General features: G+C 46.3%; 1 protein-coding gene across 1 annotated transcript in view; it reads right to left on the reverse strand.

Annotated features, from left to right (window-relative positions):
• Positions 1-17830, reverse strand: part of LOC137380883 (alpha-2,8-sialyltransferase 8F-like) — a 35317-nt gene extending 17487 nt beyond the window's left edge. Inside the window, exons 1-3 of the mRNA XM_068053291.1 lie at positions 17739-17830; positions 16737-16877; positions 12524-12668 (exon numbers count right to left, since the gene is read on the reverse strand). Of these exons, the coding sequence (XP_067909392.1) occupies positions 12524-12668; positions 16737-16877; positions 17739-17830 (378 nt within the window). The remainder of the gene's footprint in view (positions 1-12523; positions 12669-16736; positions 16878-17738) is intronic.
• Positions 17831-23902: the final 6072 nt, after the last annotated feature.

Below are 23902 nucleotides of genomic sequence, written 5' to 3' on the forward strand. Positions count from 1 at the left end.
CCTCTTTTTAATTCATTCATGGGATGTAGGCATTGCTGGCTAGGCCAGTATTAATTGCCCATCCCTCATTGCCTGGAGGCACTCATTGATTCAGTGTCAGAGAGGAGAGATCTGATTTTCCTGACTTCAGGAAGGAGAAATCCACCCAGAGAGACCAAGAGGACTTGGATGGAAGTGGCCACAGAAGTCAGTAGCCAAGGAAGGACGTAGGTCAAGTGGAGGAAGAGGGTCAATGACCTTTTGAAGGTCTGGTAAGGTTAGTGGTCAGCGGCACCTGGTTGATTGGTCACAAACTCTCCAAACACCAGAATGCACATGAACTGACCTCACAGAATTACCATAGTTCTCCCTAACATTGTCAGATCAATTGCACAGTCACAACACTGAGATGGCAGCCACCCTCACATATGGGATAACAGTCAGGTGGGGACATCACTGAGGGGAAGGGCATCAGACCATGTGTGTGTCATGCTGGAAGAGAAGAGGGAGGGCAGCCTACTCATGAATCATTTTCCTCTCATCGTGCAGAAGAGAGCCGAAAACATTCGAAAGATGGCCAGAACAGATGGTGGAGTGGCCCAACTGTACAACTTGGCCCTGCTGAAGGAGGAGATGCAGGAGTTTGTCAGGGAGCCCTCGAGGCATTCAGTGGGGGATGGCAAAATGGGAGACCGTGAGCAACAGGGTCATTGAATAGCCCTTTCTTGAGATGAAGGGCATGGAGGAGACTCCTGCCCAATGCGTGCTTTGGAGCTTAGACCGCTGTTATCTAAGGGGATGTTGTGCTGGGGCATCTGTTGAGTAGGATGAATTGTCATTTCCTTTTTTTTGTGTATCGTACAGGGTCAGTTGCAGAGAGCGAGCTAAGTATACCCATCCAATTGGCGCTGCAATCCTCGGCTGGGGGAGACTCCATGGAACCTGCATCATCACATCATACCTTGGCACCTTTCACCAGCGCAGATGTACACACCTCAGTGGGGTTGCAGTGTAGCACAGATAGGGGAGCACTGGGTGAACCATATATCACATGTTAGCAGGAAGAGGAGGGTGATGCAGAGTCAGCTGTGGGCAGTCCCTCGCGGAGGACAGCCACAGTGATACTTCACTGGGTGAAGATACTGGGACTCGGGTGTCAGAGACAAGGAGGGTCTTCCTCGAGATCTAGAGGCAGATAAGTTCCCATTTGTTGGAGTTCCCTGAAGTCTTGGGGAACCATGGGCAGGCAATGGAGGAGTCCATGTAGCACGTGTGCTCTATCATGACCCAGGGATTCGATCGCTTGAGCTCCTCCATTGAGAGATTGGGTAACTTCTTGGAGAGCCATATGCAGCAGCACACTGAGTGCATGTCGAAGCAGTGCGCTGGTATGCACAGAAAAAGTGAGATATTCTTTAGCATTGACCACTCAGTGTCGCTGATGATGCAGAGGTGCTGAGAGTGGATGCCAGAAATATCCCAGTCGGTGGCTTCATCCAGCATCCAAGGGTGCCACGAAAGGGCTGAGACAGTTGAAGCGGCAGATGAAGGGGCCAGCCCTCAGGAGACACCGGCGTCACCCTTCGGCGCGTCATCCCCTCCGACTCAGGAATCACCTGTGTTCCAAGGCCCTGTGACAGAGAAGGCCCCTGCAATGACACAGGCATGGCAGCCTGTGGAAAAGTCCGCACAGGCATCTCCAAGATGAGGATTGAAGCCAGAGGCAGAGAGTAGGGAACAGGCTGCCTCCAGCTCATCCTCTGCCACAAGGGGAGCACCCCATTGAATAGTTCGGGAAAGATATCCGCCATGCCACTGGATTCGCTCAATGGCCGGAATTTTTTTGTTATGGCGATGGTCCCAGCGATTGGTTGAGAAGTCGAGAATGACCTGCCTCCACTGGGCCTGGAAGCTACACTGCAATTCTTTTGTGGCCAGACCCTTAATTGACCTTGGTCGGGACCTTTGGCCCTCTGAGGCAGGAAGTCCCACCTCCAAGTGCTGCTTGTCAAGCAGAGACCCAGCAGCTCTTCAGTCCAAGCAGTGCCACCAGAAGCAGCAGCTACTGCATAGGACTGCACCCAGCAAGAAGAGGATGATGGACATCGCCATTCAAAAAGGTAAGTGGGGTTCGGGTCTTGCCGGGGACAATTTGCTGGACTCCAGCAAAGGGAGTTAGTGTTGGAGGGCAGGGTAGGGGGATAGTTTTAGTGGGGGTGGCCTATGCTGCTGGCGGGGGAGTTGGTCCTCTGTGGAGCACAGGGTGCCCGATCAGGAGGGCCTTCCCAACCTTCAAGGAGGTCGTCAGGTCACTGGGCAGCCTCCTCATGTGCTGAAGTGCCCATTCGCTGCTGGTCAAACATCAGCGGTGATGAGAGCAAGTCCTTAATTGGCACTTAAGGGCCTCAATTGGCCTGTTGCAGGCGGGCTGTTTGCCACCTCCCCCGCTGCTAGCAACACAGCAGTACAGACGGGTAGGTGATGGGTATGGTGCCCCCCCTGCCTCCTACTCGATTTTATGCCTCCCCCTCCAACTCTCAGCCCACTCCTGGGGGCGGCACAGAATTCCGGCCCATGAGTCACCTGGGTTCTGTTCCACACATTTGTCTGTTCTTTTGTTATCATCATAATATAATTTAGGTTATCATTCTAATATGTGTGTTATTGATGTTTCATCTCAGAAAAGGGAGATTGCATTGTGTGGTGGGTGAGATGGAGTGCGTGGGGACCTGGAAAAGTTATGTGCCCATTCCTTGTGATGTTAGAGAAAGTTGGTGAGGAACCTTCATTCTGCGTGCTCATGGCTGCTAATGGGACCTTGCAGTTATGGGTTACAGTAGTATGATAGCTCTCTCTACAGAAAGGTGAATTTTAGGGTCATCAGCTGCAAGGACTCGGGGGTGATCAGGTGAAGCGCTGCTGAATCAATGTCGCCGGGTATCTGCCACTGCCTTGTCACCAACCACCTCTGGAGCAATCCCTTCTCCTCTTCTTCCTCCTCTGAAGTGCAGTGGTGTTCCAGGTCATCCTCTTCATCCATCTCCAGGCCTCTTTGTACTGTCATGTTGTGCAGGATGCAGCAGACAATCAGGATACCGGACACTGTGGCTGGCTCGAACTGGAGGGCACCAACTGACGGATCAAGGCAATGAAAGTGCATCTTTAAGAGGCCAGTGATCTGTTCAATACAGATCCATGTTAGGAGATTGTTCTAACTGTAGCTCTCTCGATCAGTGTCTGGGTCTCGAACAGGCGTCAACAGCCACCCACTTAGGGGATAACCCTTATCTCCCAGCAGCCCAGAGTCTGAATGTGGGTCTGAAGAGGTGTAGCACCTAAGACTCTTTGCAGAATAAAGGAATCATGACAGCTGCCTGGGAACTGGCTGCAGACCTGCAAGATTCGCTTCCTGTTTTCACAGACCTGATGGGCATTCAATGACTGCTAACCATTTTTGTTCAGGAATATGACCAGCTGGTCTGTCAGTGCCTTAATTGCCACATTGTTATGACCAAGGGGGGAGCAATGCACTGTCAATTCAGACCCACTATTCCACAGGTCACAGCATATTAGTAAAGTTTGCCACCTACCGCAATAATAGCCAAGTTTAAACATTTTATATATCCCCAGAATAAAGCACAGCAAATTAGGTTTCTTTAAACAACAATAAAATCAACTATTTATTAATAAACCATGTTTTAAACGATAATGTGATAAATCTATATGTAAGACAAAATTTTATAGCTCCTTTTTCTTCCTAATCCTCATGCACGCACATACATTCAAAAACCAATGGTTAACTGGTTTTAAAAGGCTATTTTAAGTTGCAATGGCTTCTAAGGAATAATAAAATAATTAGTTGTCACAGTCCTGTAGGATATTTCTGGATCAGTGAGGTGTCCCATGGTCGAATAGTCAGATACCACTCGAAGTCTCTCCAGGTGAGATTAATGAACAGTCTGTGATGGGTAGGCATTCAAGGCAATTCATTTGCAGCAGACGTCACAAAGACTTTTCAGCAAAAATTGTAGAAACAAATCTGCTTAAATTTTAAAATAGCAGTCCAACAGTAGAAACTTTCTTGAGAATTCAGGATCTCCCAAAAACACAAAAGGCAACAGGACTCACTCTTGAGGCAGGGATTCTTGTGACTGGAGGCAAAAGTAATCTGCCACACCCAAAACACAAGGCTTCTTTTCTCCAAAGCAGTGTTCCACCACAGAGTGTAGCAACTCCTCTTTTCCCGGGTCTTTTCTTTCTCTTCAGGCAGGTCAAAACCACAACTTAAATGTTGTATTTCTTTCTAAGAGATGAAAAGCTTCTTTTTCAGAGAGAGTAGGGCTGTTCTCTGGTGTATCAGCAAATCACAGCCCCAGTCAGCTCACTGCTAGCTGCTCCCAGCTCCCTGGTCTGTTTTTTACTCTGCAAAACTGAAACTAAAAGCTTTCAACAACCAAGTCACAAGATAGTCATAAATCCTCCTGTTGCTTGGATACAAGATTTACAGCCTGCACACTTCAAACACAAAGTCAGCATTCAGTGTTCACAGAAAGTCATTTTTTTCTAAGTCTTAAAGGCACACAGACCTCTTAGTATTTTAATAAAAAACAACTCTTGTGACAATGTGGGTACAATCGATGACACACTGAACATGAGGGAATCCATCGGTAGCAGCAAAGCCCAAAGACCTCTGTCTCTGTGCTGGTCCATCTGTGTCAAAGTGGATGTAGTCCCGCGCCCTCCTGGATATGGCAGCCATGGCTTGCTTGATGATGTGATGAGCTGCTAATTGTGAAATGCCACATAGGTCTGCAGCTAATCCCTGGAACGACCCGATTGCATAAAAATGTAGGACGACAGTGACATTGACAGCTGCAGGAAAGGGACTGCCATGGGGGCCGTAAGGCCTCAGGTCATTGTGGATCAGAGAACAAGTGTGCGATACCATCTGTCTAGATATGTGCAGCCTCCTACAGGACTGGCGCTCTGTCATTTGCAGGTGGCTGACTCTTGGGGTAGTAGACCTGATGTCTTGGGTAGTGCCTTCTTCCCCTTGCAGCCCCCCACTTTGCACCTTTGGCCTCCTTCTGTTCAGGAGTTGCATCTGCTGAAGCTCATCCTGGCTGCTCTGTCCAATATCAAGGTAGCCTGTTCCCATCTGAACTCCCTCAGCTGAGGTTTGTGCATTCACCAGGCCTTCCCCTGCTAACCCCAGCTTCCCCAGTGATGCCAGTGAGCTCACATCCCTCTCCACATTCCTACACTGAGAAAAACAAGTCTTACAGCTGCAGCAACGGCCACTCTGTGACATTTTGGAGCAGCTCAGTTTTATTTAGGGCCTCTGCATCATGTTAATCTGCCCTTCCCACAGCCCTCAGGGCCTCTCGCAGTTCTCATGCCTTTTACATCCTGCTGTGTTCTAGATATGGCATTTTCCCTGAGCCCTGCCATTGAAACTCATGAACTGCTCCTGACAAGCCATTTAATGAGCTCCACAATGAGCTCAACATGTGATTAATTGGAGGCGTGTGGGCTTCCCATTCCCTCCCTCCTGGCATTCCTTTAAAAATAGCTTCAAATCGGACATGCACATACTTCCACTTCCAATGGGCTATAAAAATCCAGCCCACCAAGTAGGAAACAATGGTTAACTTGATCAAGTCAGAAAACAGAAAATATACACACAGCTTGATAATGGAGGATGCAACTGGGAAAGTGCTAATCCTGACAGTTTAGCTGATTCAGGGTTTGTGTGAATGAAAGGTGTATGGAAACACACATGAGGACGCATCTAGTACAGAGACACTGGAGAAGGACATCGAGCCGAGGACAGCAGCATTAAGGTCATAACCCAGGGATCAAACAGGTCATATCTTTCAGATTTCTGTGTATGCTGTTGCTGAGACGTAACCTGTGTTAAATGTGTGGATTAGCAAGAAATAAAAATCACAGTTAAGCATATTGGTGTCTACCGAATCTTTCTCACAATTCATTAAAGATATATGCATGTGATACTCTAAACAGCCATAATGGCTGACTTTTTGGATGAATACTTTGGACCCATCTTCACAGTAAAGGAAGAGGATAAAATACCAGTGGTAGAAGAGAAAATAATTATGAAACAGGAGGAAGAAGTTAACGGATTTAATATAAGTAAAAAAAAAGTAACAGAGAAAATAATGGAACTTAAGATAGAACACTCTCAAGAATCGCCAGAAACTCAACAGTAGTATGGCCCTCCTCTCCACTCCTTTAGTCCAAGGGATACAGATGTGAAAGGATATGGTGAACAACTGGTTTAGCCATCCAGCATCAGATTTAACTGGACCACATGAAACAATATCAGGCCCTGCTGACGTCAATTAAAACTGCTCACTATTCCTGGATCATCCTGGAATGCAAAGATAACTCCCGGCTATTTTTCTCTACAACAAACCATCTTTTGAAATCCTTCTCTCTTGTCTCCTCCACCTTCACTTCCAACAATAATGAAAGGAGTTCATGGACTTCTTTATCACTAAGATCGATCAGCTGACTCTGCCCATCCCTCTCTTCCACTAGTCCACCTGGCCAAACTTCCTCCAATGCTCCACCCTACCCTAACCCTCTCTAGTTTCTCTCCTATCTCCCCTCATGCCCTCTCTAAACACATCTCGTCCATGAGACCCACCTCCAGCTCCTTCAACCTTATTGCCACAAAACTGCTGATCACCCAACTTCCCCTCTTGGTCCCCATGTTAGCCGATATTGTAAATGGTTCTCTTCTTCAGGTGCTGTCCCTCTCTTCTTTATGCCTGCTGTCGACAACTCTCTCCTCAAAAAACTAACCATTGATCCACCATCCTTGCAAACTACCGCCCCGTCTCCAACCTCCCTTTCCTCTCCAAAGTTCTTGAACGTGTTTGATTTGATTTATGATTTAGAGATACAGCACTGAAACAGGCCCTTCGGCCCACCGAGTCTGTGCCGACCATTAACCACCCATTTATACTAATCCTACACTAATCCCATATTCCTACCACATCCTCACCTGTCCCTATATTCCCCTACCACCTACCTATACTAGGGGCAATTTATAATAGCCAATTTACCTATCAACCTGCAAGTCTTTTGGCTGTGGGAGGAAACCGGAGCACCCGGAGGAAACCCACGCCTCCCAAATCCGTTCACATCTTTCCTGGAACTCCATGTTTGAATCCCTCCAAATCACGTTTTCGCAACTGCCACAGTACCAAAACAGCTGTTATCAGTCACAAATGACATCCTATATAACTGGGACAAGGTAAACTTTCCCTTTTCGTCCTTCTCAACCTGTCTGCAGTCTTTGACACGGCTGACCACACCATCTTCCAACGCCTCTCCACTGTCATCCAGCTGGCTGGGACTGCTCTCACCTGGTTCCATTCTTACCTATTTAATCATAACCAGAGTATCACTTGAAATGGCTTCTCTTCCTGCTCCTGCATCCTTACCTCTGATGTCATCCAAGGATCGGTCCTTCATCCCCTCCTATTTCTCATCTACCTGCTGTCCTACAGCGATATCATTCAAAAGCACATTGTTAGTTTACACATGGGCACTAATGACACTGTTACAAACGTTTCAATTTTTTTCGTTAAAACTTGAGAGTCTATATTTTAAAACTGAAAAAGGGATTCCACGGATGCTGGAAACTTGAAGAAGCTGATCTTCGCGTGTTTTTCTTAAAATAAGTTACAAGAAGGTTTGGACTGAATGTAAATGAGATTTACTGGGAGGCAAAGAACCCAGCAGTGGATTGTGCTTTGGCTTGAAGAGCTATTTGGAAAGAAGTGTCAAGCTATGTGGGAATATGTGTTGTGAGGAAGATGCAAAGAGGCTTCAAGGGGATTTGGACAGACTTAGTGAGTGGGCAAGAAGGTGGCAGATGAAATATAATGTGGAAAAATGTGAGGTTATAATGTTGGTAGGAGGAATAGTTGTGCAGAGTATTTCTTAAATGGTAAGAGATTAGAGAGTGTAGATGTACAAAAGGACCTCGGTGTCCTTGTCAATAAGTGACTGAAAGCTGACATGCAGGTGCAGCAAGCAATTAGAAAGGCTAAAGGTATGTTAGCCGTTTTCACAAGAGGATTTGAGTACAGGAGTCGTGAAGTCTTGCTTCAATTGTATAGAACCTTGGTTAGACTGCACTTGAAGTACTGTGCGCAGTTTTGGTCCCCTTCCCTTAAGAAGGATATTATTGCCATAGGGGGAGTGCAACAAAGATACACCAGACTTGTTCCTAGGATGGCGGGACTGTCCTAAGAAGAAGATTGGAGAAACTGGGCTTGTATGCTCATTGAAACCTACAACATACTTAAAGGGATAGACAGGTTCAATGCAGCTAAGATGTTTCCCCTGGTTGGGGAGTTTAGAACCAGGGGACACAATTTCAAAAAAAGGGGGAAGCCACTTCGGACCGAGATGAGGAGAAATTTCTTTACTCAGAGGGTTGTGAATCTTTGGAATTCTCTACCCCAGAGGGCTGTGGAGGCTCAGTCATTTAGTATGTTTAAAGCAGAGATTGACAGATTTGTAAATACAAATGACATAAGGGGATATGAGGATAGTGTGGGAAAAAGGCATTGAAATGGATAATCAGCCATGATCATATTGAATGTTGGGGCAGGCTCAGTGGGCTGAATGGCCTATGCTGGCTCCTATGTTTCTATGTTCCTGTGTTCCTAAACCAGGATTTATAGATGTCACATGACTTGCCTCTGGAAAAGTTTTACTTTCATTTTGAACTTTTAAAAAGCTAGTTGGTTTGGCCAGGAAACGGAAAAATAGAATTGCTGCATGCCTGCCAGGAGAACGCAGCTGATGCCTTTCTCTCTTTGAAGAATCCCTGCATCTTTAAAGAATTCCTGCATCATGTTTTACTATTTCCTCCTGTATTTGAAGAAACCTTTACTGCTATATTGCTGCTAGAAGACCTAAGAAAATCTTTGTTGCTGCTTCCTGCTGTAAAGCCTGACTGGAGCTTTCTGTGCTGTATCTTCTGGAAGCCTACCCAGACAGCTCACCAACAAAGCCTGGCAAGAACTGTTTTTGGAAGATTCCATTGACAGCCGCCTATTTGCCTTTGGAACACCTCACCAAGGGCTTCCTTCCATACCTTCTTTTAAGCTTAAGTGATATTTTCTTGTTCCTTTTATTTCTTTGCAACAGCTGTAAACAAAAAGCTCTTTTTTCTCCCGGTTAATCAGTTGTGTATCTTAGTGTGTATACGTGACGGCGAGGATAAATAAGGGGCTTTCATATTCCAATTCACATGTATGTTTACTTCCTGATTGGATAAAATTTGGTTTATAATAGAAGGATATTTTGTTGTTAGTTAAAGAAACCTGGTTAGCGTGCTTTATTCTGGGGAAAAAATAGAGTATCTGATTAAGTGTTTCGGGAAGTGGGAAAATTTAAATATCTGTTGTGACCCGTGGAGAAGTGGGATTGAATTAATGGTGCACTCCTCGCTCCTCAGTTGTAACAACACCCAGCTCTGCCTCACCACCACCTCTTACAATTAATTCCTCCTCTGTTGCTATAGTATCAGACTACTTATGCAACATCCAGTACTAGATACCAGTCACGAGCTCTGTGACGATATACTTTAAAGATGTCTGCAAACGCGACATGAAGTCCTGTGACATTGATCACAAGTCGTGGGAGTCAGTTGCCAGCGATCGCCAGAGCTGGCGGGCAGCCATAAAGGTGGGGCTAAGGTGTGACGAGTCAAAGAGACTTAGCAGTTGGCAGGAACGAAGACAGAAGCGCAAGGGGAGAGCCAACTGTGAAACAGCCCTGACAACCAATTTTATCTGCAGCACCTGTGGAAGAGTCTGTCACTCTCGAATAGGCCTTTTATAGCCATCCAGGCGCTGCTTCACAAACCACAGACAACCTCCAGGCGCTTACCCATTGTCTCTCGAGACAAGGAGGCCAAAGAAGAAAAAGGAGTACTGGATGAACAGAAATTGCGTCCAAGTAAACATTGGGAAGACCAAAGTCATGGTTTTCAGTCCTGGCTCCAAACTCTGTTCTCCAGCTACTGACTCCAACCCTCTCACTGGCAACAGTTCGTAACCTTGGTGTCACATTTGATCCTGAGATGAGCTACTGACATCACATTCATGCCATCTCTGAGACAGCCTATTTCCACATCCCTAACATCACCTGGCTTCGTTCCTGTCACAGCTCATATGCTGCTGAAACCCTCATTCATTCCTTCTTTTCCTCTAGACCTGACGATTCCAGCACACTTCTGGCTGGTCTCCCACATTCTACTCTCTGTAAACTTGAGGTCAGCCAAAGCTCTGCTGTTTGTGTCTTAACTCGCATCAAGTTCCATTCACTTAGCACTCCTGTGTTCGCTGACTTACATTGACTCCCAGTCAAACAAGATTTAAAAATTCTCCCTCCGTGGCCTCACCCCTCCCTATCTCTGTAATCTCCTCCAGCCCCACAATCCTCCAAGATATCTGTGCTTCTCTAATTCTGCCTTTTTGAGCATCGCCGATTTTTATTGCTCCACTGTAGGTGGTCGTGCCTTCAGTTGCCTCGGCTCTAAGTTCTGGACTTCCAACCCTACACCTGTCCGCCTCTTTACCTCACTTTCCACTTTCAGATATTTCATTAAACCCACCACTTTGACCAAGATTTTGGTCATCTGACCTAATATCTCCTTTTGTGGCTCCATGTCATAATTTGTTTTCTAATACTTCTGTGAAGCGCCTTGGCACATTTTATTATGTTAAAGGCGCCATATAAATTTAAGTAGTAGTTGTTGTAGAGGAGGCTGCAACGGTATCACACCAGAATCCAATCCCAACAGCAATAATCATTTGGCAAGATATAATACAGGACACCTGCTCTCAATTTGCATCTGTAGCAATTGAATTAATAGTTCTGTTTGCATCTTCCCTGCACCCTCCACAAATAAGTGAAGACCAAGCTACCTTAAAAGTTCCGGTCAACTTACAAACATCACATTCCTGCCACCTGATAAATATGTTTGCAAATATTTGCAAGAATTGTTTATGCTCACACAGCATCAATGCAGTCTGATTTTTACTGTCAAACCATATCATAACTTTTTGCTTCTACAGAGCCTATGGGAGAAGCAGTGATTACTCTCTGACATGGAGAGCTCCTCTGCAAACAGTGCTGACTTTGTTTATGCTCTATAGTGGATTGCTTTGCTGAGAAACGATCACACAAAGCAGCACATGTACAGATGGTGGAATCCTCCACCCAAGGTGTCTTCTGCAGTAAATAACTTGGCACAGTTCACAAAGAATGAACTGATGAGAGAACCTCAAAGAATCCTTCTTTTAAAACAAGTGCCATGAGGTGCAGATTCCCAGGCTTATTAACTGAGAAGGGACACAATCTTCAGACAATCCTCCTTCTCTGCCTCTGCCACCACCAGCTTTCCTTGCTCAATCATTCTATACGAGTCGTACAGCGCATTCCTCGGCCTCACTGTCTAATTTCCCCAGGTGGACATATCTACACTAGTTGCTGAGAGTGCGTGACAGTGTGTGCTGTGAAATGTTGACATGTCTGGTATATTATATGTGGCTCTGTTCCCTGTAGCAGAACACAAGAGGAATACAAGTTGCAAGACTCGTCTCATGAGAAATAACAAAGGCTTGAGTGTATCCTTTCCTGTCAGCAAATCAATGAGAGAATAAGGTGTGTAGAAAAAGTAGCAAAAGGTTATAATTAGTCTTGAGCTGGTGACAGCCCACTCCACTTCACCATCTCCAGCACCCTCTCTGGCCTCTCTTCTAAAGAACTTCAGGATTTCCTCTTTATGCATGGTTAATGTACACTGAGTGGGAGGCCATCTCATGTCTATGTTCTTTCTCTTTCATTATGACATACAATGAATCACAGGTGTCAACGTGCAGGCCACAGGGGCTTGTGTGACATGAACATGCATCAACATTAGATGGGAGCTTTCCCTTGGGTCAAATCCCTGCAAGGAAGTAAGTGAAGGAACAATTCCAAATAAAAACAGTGTGCAAAGTGCACTCTGCTTCTTAATGGGTAAGCATGCAAATACTGAAAGTACTTTTAAGATAGTTATTACATGTCTAGTAAGCATGCATGACAATCATAAATGTCATACATTCTTACAAGACTGCATTAATGGAAGGTAGTAGTTCATCATCCTACCTTGTTTGGTAGGTTCATTAAACATTATTCTGCATTGATTCTGGGACTTCAAGATGTTACGCATAGCACTGATACTATGCAAACCTCCTTCCATTCTATATGTTGCTCTCCGGGGTGCTTTTGGCATAAACAGTTGAACAGCCCCCATGATCACCACCACCTCCACCCCGCTTCTCCCTATTGTATTTAAATCTTTTTTAAAAACCTATCCAATACACCTTTATGTGAGAATATTTGATTCATATTCACTAATAATTCCTGTGAAGAACATTTTTCCTTTTATTGAAATTTGACTCGGTCTTCTAATTTGTGCGTGAATTATGACTGAGCACAAACAACTTACCGTTGCAATTAGTTCAAGAATATTTTCTGTAATTCTTATAATACGTTTAGGTTCTGTAGCGTAACTTAGATTTGTTCCCAGTGGTGTATTGACTTGTGTGACAATGAAATTTTGAGTTGCATTACAACATTTCTCCAACTGTGATCTGGAAGATAAAACATTTTAAATATCATTAGCATACGAGAGAAAGCGAGCTCTAAATATAAAAACAGATAGCAAGAGTTTCTATAAATATATTAAAAAGAAAAGAGTTAACAAAGTGAGCATTAGTCCTATAGAAAGTGACCCTAAGGAATTAATAAGGGAAAATAAGGATCTGGCAGCTGAATTGAACAGGTATTTTACATCAGTCTTCACCATAGAGGATACAAGTAACATCCCTGAAATAGCTATAAATCAGGAAATGGGAGGGAGGGAGGAACTCAAGAAAATTACAATTACCAGGGAAGTGGTACTGAGCAAATTGTTGGAGCTGCAGGCTGATAAGGCCCCGGGTCCTGATGGACTTCACCCTAGGGTCTTAAAAGAAGTAGCTAGTGAGATAGTTGATGTGTTGGTTTTGTTATTGAAAATTCCCTAGATTCGGGGAATGTTCCATGAGATTGGAAAATAGCAAATGTAACTCCTTTATTCAAAAAGGCAGGGAGAAAAAACAGGAAACTACAGGCCAGTTGGCTGAACATCTCTCAAAGGGAAAATGTTAGAAGCTTTATTTTATTTGTTCCTGGGATGTGGGCATTGCTGGCTAGGCCAGCATTTATTGCCCACCCTAATTGCCCTTGAGACCTTGGTGGTGAGCTGCCTTCTGGAACTGCTGCAGTCCATGTTGGGTAGGTACACCTACAGTGCTGTTAGGAAGAGAGTTCCAGGTTTTTGACCCAGCGACAGTGAAGGAACGGCGATATAGATCCAAGTCAGGATGGCGTGTGTCTTGGAAGGGAACTGGCAGGTGGTGGTGTTCCCAATCATTTGCTGCCGTTGTCCTGCAAGGTGGTAGAGGTCACATGTTTGAAAGGTGCTGTCTAAGGAGCCTTGAATCGTTGCTGCAGTGCATCTTGTAGATAGTATACACTGCTGCCACTGTGTGTCGGTGGTGGAAGGAGTGAATGTTTGTGGATCGGGTGCCAATCAAGCATGTTGCTTTGCCCTGGATGGTTAAGCTTCTTCAGGGAGATGGTTAGATTCTCTCTTGTTGGAGATGGTCATTGCCTGGTATTTGTGTGGCGCGAATGTTAGTTGCCACTTATCAGCCCAAGCCTGGATATTCTCCAGGTCTTGTTGCATTTCTGCACAGACTGCTTCAGTATCTGAGGAGTCATGAATGGTGCTGAACATTGTGCAATCATCAGCGAACATCCCCACTTCTGATCTTATGATTGAATGAAGGTCATTGATGAAGCAGCTGAAGATGGTTGGACCTAGGACACTACCCTGAGGAACTCCTGCAGTGATGTCCTGGAGCTCAGATGATTGACCTCCAACAACCACAACCATCTTCCTTTGCGATAGGTATGACTCCAACCAGCAGAGAGTTTTCCCCCTGATTCCCATTGACTCCAGTTTTGTTAGGGCTCCTTGATACCATACTCAGTCAAATGCTGCCTTGATGTCAAGGGCAGTCACTCTCACCTCACCTCTTGAGTTCAGATCTTTTGTCCATGTTTGAACCAAGGCTGTAATGAGGTCAGGAGCTGAGTGGCCCTGGGAAACACAAACTGAGCATCAGTGAGCAGGTTATTGCTAAGCAAGTGCCGCTTGATAGCACTGTTGACAACACCTTCCATCACTTTACTGATGATTGAGAGTAGACTGATGGGGTGGTAATTGGCTGGATTGGATTTGTCCTGCTTTTTGTGTAAAGGACATACTTGGGCCATTTTCCACATTGCCGGGTAGCTGCCAGTGTTGTAGCTAAACTGGAACAGATTGACTTGGGGCACGGCAATTTCGGGAGCACAGGTCTTCAGTAATATTGCAAGAATGTTGTTAGAGCCCATAGCCTTTGCAGTATCCAATGCCTATTATTAAAGGCGTTATCGCAGGGCACTTTGCAAAATTCAAGGTAATCAGGCAGAGTCAACATGGTTTTGTGAAAGGGAAATCATGTTTAACCAAAGTATTGGACTTTTATGAAGAAGTAACATGTGCAGCGGATAAAGGGGAACCAGTGGATGTACTGTACTTAGATTTCCAGAAGGCATTTGAGAAGGTGCCACATCAAAGGTTATGGCACAAAATAAAAACTCATGGTGTAGTGGGTAACTTATTGGCATGGATCGAAGATTGGTTAGCTAACAGGAAACAGAGAGTAGGCATAAATGGGTCATTTTCTGGTTGGCAAGATGTAACAAGTGGTTTGCCACAGAGATCAGTGCTGGGGCCTCAACTTTCTACAATTTATATAAATGACTTAGATGAAGGGACCGAAGGTATGGTTGCTAAATTTGCTGATGAGATAAAGATAGGTAGGAAAGTAAGTTGTGAAGAGGGCATAAGGAAACTACAAGGGATATAGATAGCTGAAGTGAGTGGGCAAAGATCTGGCAAATGGAATATAATGTAGGAAAATGTGAAATTGTCCATTTTGGCAGGAAGAATAATAAAGCATATTTTGTAAATGGTGAGAGATTGCAGAGCTCTGAGATGCAGAGGGATCTAGGTGTCCTCGTGCATGAATCACAAAAGGTTAGTATAGAGGTTCAGCAAGTAATTCGGAAAGCTAATAGAATGTTATTGTTTATTGTGAGAGGAATTGAATACCAAAAGTTGGGAGGTTATGCTTCAGTTATACAGGGCATTGGTGAGACCACATCTGAAGTACTGTGTACAGTATTGGTGTCCTTGTTTAAGGAAGGATATAAATGCAGTGGAAGCAGTTCAGAGAAGGTTTACTGGACTAATACCTGGAATGGGTGGGTTGTCTTCCGAGGAAAGGTTGGGAACACTAGGCTTGTATCTGCTGGAGTTTAGGAGAGTAAGAGGCGACTTCGTTGAAACATATCAGATCCTGAGGGGTCTTGTAAAGGTAAATGTGGAAAGGTTGCTTCCCCTTATGGAGAATCTAGATTGAGTGGTCACTATTTAAAAATAAGGGGCTGAATTTTATAAGCCCACTGCTAATATTGGCAGCAGGCCAAAAAAATGGCACCTGCCCGTGCTGGCTGCACACGAAAGAGCTGCTGTGAATCCAAGGGTGGTGGCTCATTTAAATAGCCAGGGTAGGCCGTCCACCCGCCTCGATCACGTAGAGGGGGCGGTCTGTCCGTCCCTGGCAATGGCGTCAGCTGCCTATGCACAAATGCTGACACTATATTTAAAGGGCTGTCTGCCCTACCAGGAAATTTAAATATTTAATGGGAAATGGAATTAAAATAAATAAATACATCTATTTTGCCCCTCTCCCACCCCCCAATAACAATTAAATTATTTTCCCTTTCGCCCAAAAAACACTTAACTTCACCATCTGACCTTCCCCCCTCAAACTGCAGAAACTTTCAATTTCAACCCTTCCCACCATCCCCTACATCCATGATGCTAATTTGACCCCATTTCCCTGCCTCCTGCACTGATAAACTTACCTTCCCCCACTCCCCACCAATTGTCGCGCCTCGTTTCCCCAGATCGTGGCGGGACATCAGCGGGCCACATGAGATTAATTCATTCACTTATTTTAATCTATTGAAATTTTTAAATTGTGGTCCTGTCACCGAGCGGCAGGCATGGCCACGATGAGGCCTCGCTGACTCCGATAATATCAGGCTTGGGCCTGCCGGCGTCGGGGTGTGTGGTGGGCCTCGATTGGGGCCATCTTCAGGCCTCCCCCCCCCCCCCCTCACCCTGCCATGGATCCCGACATCGAAGGCTCCTTAAAATCCAGCCCAAGGGGCCGCCTATTTAAGACAGAGAAAAGGAGACATTTTTTCTCTCTGAGGGTGGTGAGTCTTTGGAACTCTCTTCCTCAAAAGCCAGTGGAAGCAACATCTTTAAATATTTTTAAGGTAGAGGTAGATAGATTCTCGATAAGCAAGGGGGTGAAAGGTTATGGGGGTAGATGGGAATGTGGAGACAAGGTTACAATCAGATCAGCCATGATCTTACTGAATGGTAGAGCAGGCACAAGTGGCCTACTCTTTGTATGTTCGTTTCGACATGATGGATTGGGATTTAGTTTAATCTTATATGATTAAGGTTTTTGCTTTATTTTCACTTATACATTGCGTTTATACTTGCATTGTCGCTAGAAATAATAAAGGCTGTGTTTGCTGACAACACAACCACGAGGTGGCGCTGCAGTGGCACATGTGCCAATGCAGCCCGTGCCACTAACACGTCACAGCCTGCAACGTTCAGGCAGCTGCCAGGACAACAGATGGCGCTCCTCAAATAATCACACAAAGGCAATTGAAACACATGGCAGCACACAATGGCTGGAGGAAAAGAGCGAGTGAGCCGGGAGGGAGTGAGCGAACATTGGGGGAGTGGGGTGGGGTGGGTAGGATGGGGGGAAGCAAGCAAGTGAGCGAGCGGGTGGGCAGGCATCGGGGGGGTTGGGGAAGCGAGCGAGCGAGTGAGCGGACGGGGGGGGAAGCAAGCGAGCGAGTGAACGAGTGGGCGGGGGGGCGAAGCAAGTGGGCGGGCAGGGAGGTGGGGGAAAGCAAGTGGGCATGGGCGGGGGCGAAGCGAGCAGGTGGGGGGGGGAAGTGAGCAGGCCAGGGAGGGAGTGAGCGAGTGTGGGGGGAGCGGGGGGAAGCGAGTGGGCGGGGTGGGGGGGGGGTGAGTTGCAGGCAGGGATGGGAGAAGAGCAGGGGGGAGGCAGGAAGTGGACAGGGGGAAAGCGAGCGGGCCAGGGAGGGAGTGAGCAAGCGTTTGGGGGGGGGGGGGGGGTGGAGGAGGGGGGAAGCGAGTAGGAGGGGAGGAAGCGAGCGAGTGGGTGGGGGTACCCGCTTCCCCTCTCCGCTTCCCCCACCCCTTGTGTTCTCTGTCCGCTTCCCCCACCCCCACGCTCTGCCCGCTTTCCCCAGTCCTGCTCTCTGCCCACGTTACGCGGTGACATCATCTGAGCATGCGCTAACCAGTCCTGGCAATGTGAAACGCAGCGCATGCGCAGAGAGCAGGCGCCCATCTGTGCATGTGCACAGATTGGGGCAGTCTGATGATGTCAGCTGCTGGCTGTGTTGTCAATAATCATTTTGAATAATAAAATGCTCAAAGTTACTCATTCCCTGAATCCTTCAGGGTATTAACTTCATCTTTCTCTAGTTTCTCTCCTATCTCCCCTCCTGCCCTCTCGCAGCTCATCTTGTCCATGAGACCCACCTCCTGTTGCCTCGATACTATTCCCACAAAATACTGATCACCCAACTTCCCCTCCTGGTCCCTATGTTAGCCGATATTGTAAATGATTCTTTCCCTTCAGGTGTAATTCCTCTCTCCTCTAAATCTGCTGTCATCACCTCCTCCTCAAAATACCAACACGACCCACTTCCCTTGCAAACTACCGTCCCATCTCCAAGCTTCCTTTCCTCTCCAAAGTCCATGAATGTGTTGTCACTTCCAAATCCAGTCCATCTGCCTTAGTGACATTTTGACCATGTTTATAAATTTTAAGAAAGCAAAAGAAGGAAACCTTGTACATGTGCAGTGTCTTTCACATGCTCAGGGTAACTCAGAGTACTTCACAGCCAAGTTAAAGTGTAGTCACTGTTCTTATACAGGCAGCTGTGGCAGATAATTTGTTCACAGAAAGTCCCAGCAGGAGCAATGAGGTAAATGACTGCAAACAGAAAAACTTGCAGAACGTATTCCACCCAATTTTGTAACTCTCACCTGTCCAGACTACTGGCATCTCAGGTGAGGAAATTCAGCCCAGCAATTTTAAATGTGATTGATAGGCATTGCACAGATATGTGACAGATCTGTATATTGAAAATGTATGACAGAGAGAGCATCATAGGGAAGTGCTACAAGATGTAGATTTGCACTTGTGACTAGCAACCTATATGGAACACTTTTAATGTATGATAGGCAGTAGATGGATAGATATAAATAGAATTTCAAATTAGGACTAAATAATGCTATGTCATATCCAGACCAAAAAAAACACCTATGGATCCGCAACTCTCTGGACAGCATTATAAAGAATTTCTTTCAACCCAGTTGACCCCAAAGTGTGAAAAGACATTTGTTAGAACTATAATTATGAAGAGTTAAATTATGGTGTATAATGCATCATTTTTTGTCCTTAAAAGCATTGTTGTTTTGAAATAGATTATCACCAATCTTTAACAAAAATGTTTTCCCTGGGATATTCAGGACACTTCATGTGTCTTGAGGAACTCTAGCTGCTTCAGATCGAGCTCAGGATTTCCAAGCTTGAGGGGCAGCTGGAACCACTGTGGAACATTAGGGAACGGGAAAGTTCCTGAATCGCACATTCGAGGAGATGGTCACCTGAAAGAATGGAAATGCGCTCAGTATATTCAGCAGCATTATGGGTACTGTGTACACAACAGCATTCTGGGTACTGTGTATGTGACTGTCGGCATGTTGTGGTTTCAACCTTTATCAGCACTGATGTCTGTGAAACTGGCTGAGAAGATCTGCAATACTCTGGAAGGAGGAGTGTGCAGAGACTTCTCCCTTGCAAGTGAAAATAAATAGTACACTGTTAACTTCTATCTGACGGTGTGGAGAGTCGTTAATTGATTTTAATTGATTCCCAACAACATTTTGGCGTAGTCAGCAGGATTCACCTTGAGAGTCGGGATCGCCACCACTACGGGATAACGACGAATGAAGGTTAACTACTCTTGTTAAGTTGTGGGAATAGCCAGGTGTTAGGTGGACCTTGGGGGAATCCGGGCTTTTGTAGTCATGATGGAACTAGTGCCCCAGTGGGGCCGACGGACTCACTCACCAAAATAGTCATGGAAAAGCGAAAGAAAGTCTATGACAAAATGGTTAAAGGCGGGTGGGATCCGGAGTCTGAACCAGACAAGCAGAAGCAGTGGTGGCAAACAAAGAACAAAGAACAAAGAAAATTACAGCACAGGAACAGGCCTTTCGGCCCTCCAAGCCTGCGCCGATCCAGATCCTCTATCTAAACATGTCGCCTATTTTCTAAGGGTCTGTATCTCTTTACTTCCTGCCCATTCATGTATCTGTCTAGATACATCTTAAAAGACGCTATCATGCCCGCGTCTACCACCTCCGCTGGCAATGCGTTCCAGGCACCCACCACCCTCTGCGTAAAGAACTTTCCACACATATCCCCCCTAAACTTTTCCCCTTTCACTTTGAACTCGTGTCCCCTAGTTATTGAATCTCCCACTCTGGGAAAAAGCTTCTTGCTATCCACCCTGTCGATACCTCTCATGATTTTGTACACCTCAATCAGGTCCCCCCTCAACCTCCGTCTTTCTAATGAAAATAATCCTAATCTACTCAACCTCTCTTCATAGCTAGCGCCCTCCGTACCAGGCAACATCCTGGTGAACCGCCTCTGCACCCTCTCCAAAGCATCCACATCCTTTTGGTAATGTGGCGACCAGAACTGCACGCAGTATTCCAAATGTGGCCGAACCAAAGTCCTATACAACTGTAACATGACCTGCCAACTCTTGTACTCAATACCCCGTCCGATGAAGGAAAGCATGCCGTATGCCTTCTTGACCACTCTATTGACCTGCGTTGCCACCTTCAGGGAACAATGGACCTGAACACCCAAATCTCTCTGTACATCAATTTTCCCCAGGACTTTTCCATTTACTGTACAGTTCACTCTTGAATTGGATCTTCCAAAATGCATCACCTCGCATTTGACCTGATTGAACTCCATCTGCCATTTCTCTGCCCAACTCTCCAATCTATCTATATTCTGCTGTATTCTCTGACAGTCCCCTTCAGTATCTGCTACTCCAGAAAATCTTAGTGTCGTCTGCAAACTTGCTAATCAGACCACCTATACTTTCCTCCAAATCATTTATGTATATCACAAACAACAGTGGTCCCAGCACGGATCCCTGTGGAACACCACTGGTCACACATCTCCATTTTGAGAAACTCCCTTCCACTGCTACTCTCTGTCTCCTGTTGCCCACCCAGGCAAGGACAGAAAAAAATGATAAGGCAGATAAAGATGATACGGCAGTTCTCATAGTAGTTAACAGTTATCTAGGGTACTCAAAATGAGCCCAGGAAAAGGTTAAAGAACTTAACTTAAGGTGCAAGGACCTGGAATCTAAGAGTGATAATTTGAAGGACCAGTTCAGTAGACGAGGATTAGGAACAAAGGGGGATGATGGCGTGGAAGGTTCGGCACCACCTCCTTCGTACGGAGAGGTGTCCTGACCTCCTCCATCAGCACCCATGGAGGAACATGGGCATGGCCTGGCGGACAGGGCTCCACTTATCTATGGACACACCCCCAGACAGGGACAAACACGGGTCTCATACACTCCAGGCAGATCACATAATGTTCAGTGTTGCAGTGGAGATTGGTTCAGAGGAGGACATCCAGACAATGTTGTTGACCGGTAGAGATCCATGGCAATTACCAAGGGTTATGGGAGGCCAGCAGGAGAACCTTCACAAAAGTCAATGTCACTGTGGGACAATAGCTATGTATCGAATGCCGAAAGGGGTCCAAGTCCCACGAGGCCATCATGATATGGCCATGCGGCAACGTTGACTGTGAGTCGACGTGTTACAAACCCAATACCCGCAAAACCTTCATGTTCATCTCTCAGGACAAGGCGGGGCAGAACCAAATGCAGACTGTGTTACTTTGGGGGCGGGAGGTGCCAACCCTCATGCCCGAGTCACCGACAAGTACTCTATTCCACACAATAACCCTGTGGACATGCGTACCATGGACCCCTGGCCCAACTAATGGGCTGGTAACGTGACGCAAAAGGGGCAAATTATATGATAATGTATATCATGAGCTAATACCGGTTGTAATTGACCTGGCACAACTGAGCCTCCCACAGTGGTGCAAGTGCCCAAGATACGGGCGTTATACCAGAGAATGGTAGATAGAGTAGTAAGAGATGCAGCGGACGCCGGTGGGGCATATGACCACACCAAGAGGGGGGTGAGACCCATTCAGCCGGCACAAACAAAGCCTGGTGAATGATGTCACCACCAGGTGGGCAGCAGGTACATCAACCATCAGCTTGTTAGACATTGCAGGATTAAGCACTGACACCCAGACCCTCAAGGAAAGCATAAAGTGGCTGAGTCTTAGGACTAATGATGCGGGCCAGAAAGGGATCGCACTGCAAACACAGACCATAGAGGGAGTAACCATTATCATGGGCCATGTCCATATCATTAACACCCTGATAGACTGTACAGAGGAGCAAGGGAGAGAGAAACAAAAGACTGCCACATGCCATGCATATGGAGCATGGATAGTGGGACAAGTCAGGCACAACCTCAGGCAGATACAGGAACAACAAATACCAGATTGGATTGATAGCACCCACTTAAGGGAAATGGCACAGCATCCGGGCAACATGAATGGTTACAGGCTCAAGAGTCTAACCAGAGTGTATCTTGTAATCCAAGGATGTGTTGCTGTAAATCTGATAATGGTAAGGCTAATACTGATGATACTGGTCGTCCCAAATGACCAGAAAGCCTACCCACAATATGCAGTTGCGAACATTGGAGTAATAATAGGGGACAAGTACATACAGTACCACTAGGTGCCCACCTATGCCATTGACAGGAATGGGAGCATGACCAGGGTGATATTGACAGGTTGTAGGAAGGCAGGTAACTACACCATATGCCCCCATCCCGTCAGAAGTGGATAGTGGGCATTGTGCAGGTTCAGCAGGACAGCGAACTGCACCGTACAAGTCAGCAGCTCGAGGTCTGAGCCCACACACGCGGCATCCAGGGGAAAAGCGAAGTACTGTGTGACTACTGCAGAAATGGAGTACCTATATGGACCCTTAAGATGCCCAGTACCAAGCCCCAATTTCTGCCTGTCCGCTCAGGTTCCAACCACCACAGGGGAGGCCCATCTGGTCTACATACACAAGCGAGATGAGGCTCATCTGCATGCCACGGATGACGTCGAAGGAGACCTCGACCAATACCTTCCCCCAACAGCACCACCATTGCCCAGGCTGCCCATGAGACTGAATGCCCTCCGGACAGAGCTAGAGGGGACGGTCAAGTGGTATTACCAGTTGGAGGAGGAGCTACAAGACATCCAGGAGGATGCAGATCATACCCTTAGCACAGACCCCGGTACCAACAAATTTGGAATTGGGGGTTAAATGTAAATATCCATCCCTGGATCAGGATAGTGTCCCATGCCCTGGTGGTTGTACAACTTGTCTTGTCCCTAGTATGGGCAATCTGGCTTGTAAGTCATACAGAAGGAAAAGAAGGAAGCAGAAACTTAAAGACACTGTGCATGAGTATAAAGAACTGTTAAGGAATCAGAAAATGCAAAGCCTTAGAGTAATTTAGAGTAGCAAAAGCAAAGCCCTGGACTGCCCTATCCAGCTGTCAGGTCAGCGGCATGGGGCAGGCAGTCCAGAGCAATGGTAGATAGTTAGCGTGGCCATCTTGGGTGAGTGGTTGCCAAGGGCCAAAAGGGGGGATGGAAAGAGGGGAAATGTATTATAATATTCTGCAGCATTGTGGGTATGGTGTACATAGCAGCAGTGTGGGTATTGTGTACATTATTGCCGACACATTGTGCATTCGACCTTTATCAGCACTGATGTCTGTGAGACTGGCTGAGAAGAGCACTCTGGAAGGAGGAGTGTGCAAAGACTTCTCCCTTGCAAGTAAAAATAAATAGTACACTGTCAACCTCTATCAGATGGTGTGGAGAGTCATTAATTGATTTAAATTGATTCCCAACAACACACCCCACAGGCAGTAAGAGTACAGGATAGTAGGTGGGTGGACATCTGGAAAAGTAGAAAGAGGCAGGAGGTGCAGGAGTCTTGGAGGTATTTGCCACTCTCAAACAGGTACTCAGCTTTGGAGACTGCTGGGAGTGACGATAGCTTGAAGGAGTGCAGTCCAGACCATGGCACCAATGGGCAGGGGACTGTACAGGAGGGAACAGCAAAGAGTAGAAATGCAGTTGTTACAGGAGATTCCATAGCCAAAGGGTCAGAGAGGCATTTCTGTAACTGCTATCGTGAGTCCCACATGGCGTGTTGCCTCCCTGGTGCCAGGTACAGGAAATCACAGAGAAGGTGCAGAATATTTTACAGGAGGGAGTGAGCCAGAAGTTGTGGGACACGTTGGTACCAACGGCATAGCAAGGGCAGTTATTGAGGTCCTACAGTCAGATTTTCAGGAGCTGGGAAGGAAGTCAAAGGGTGGGACATCAAAGTTAATAAT

Source organism: Heterodontus francisci, chromosome 2 (genome assembly GCF_036365525.1).
Source record: "Heterodontus francisci isolate sHetFra1 chromosome 2, sHetFra1.hap1, whole genome shotgun sequence".
Lineage (NCBI taxonomy): Eukaryota > Metazoa > Chordata > Chondrichthyes > Heterodontiformes > Heterodontidae > Heterodontus > Heterodontus francisci.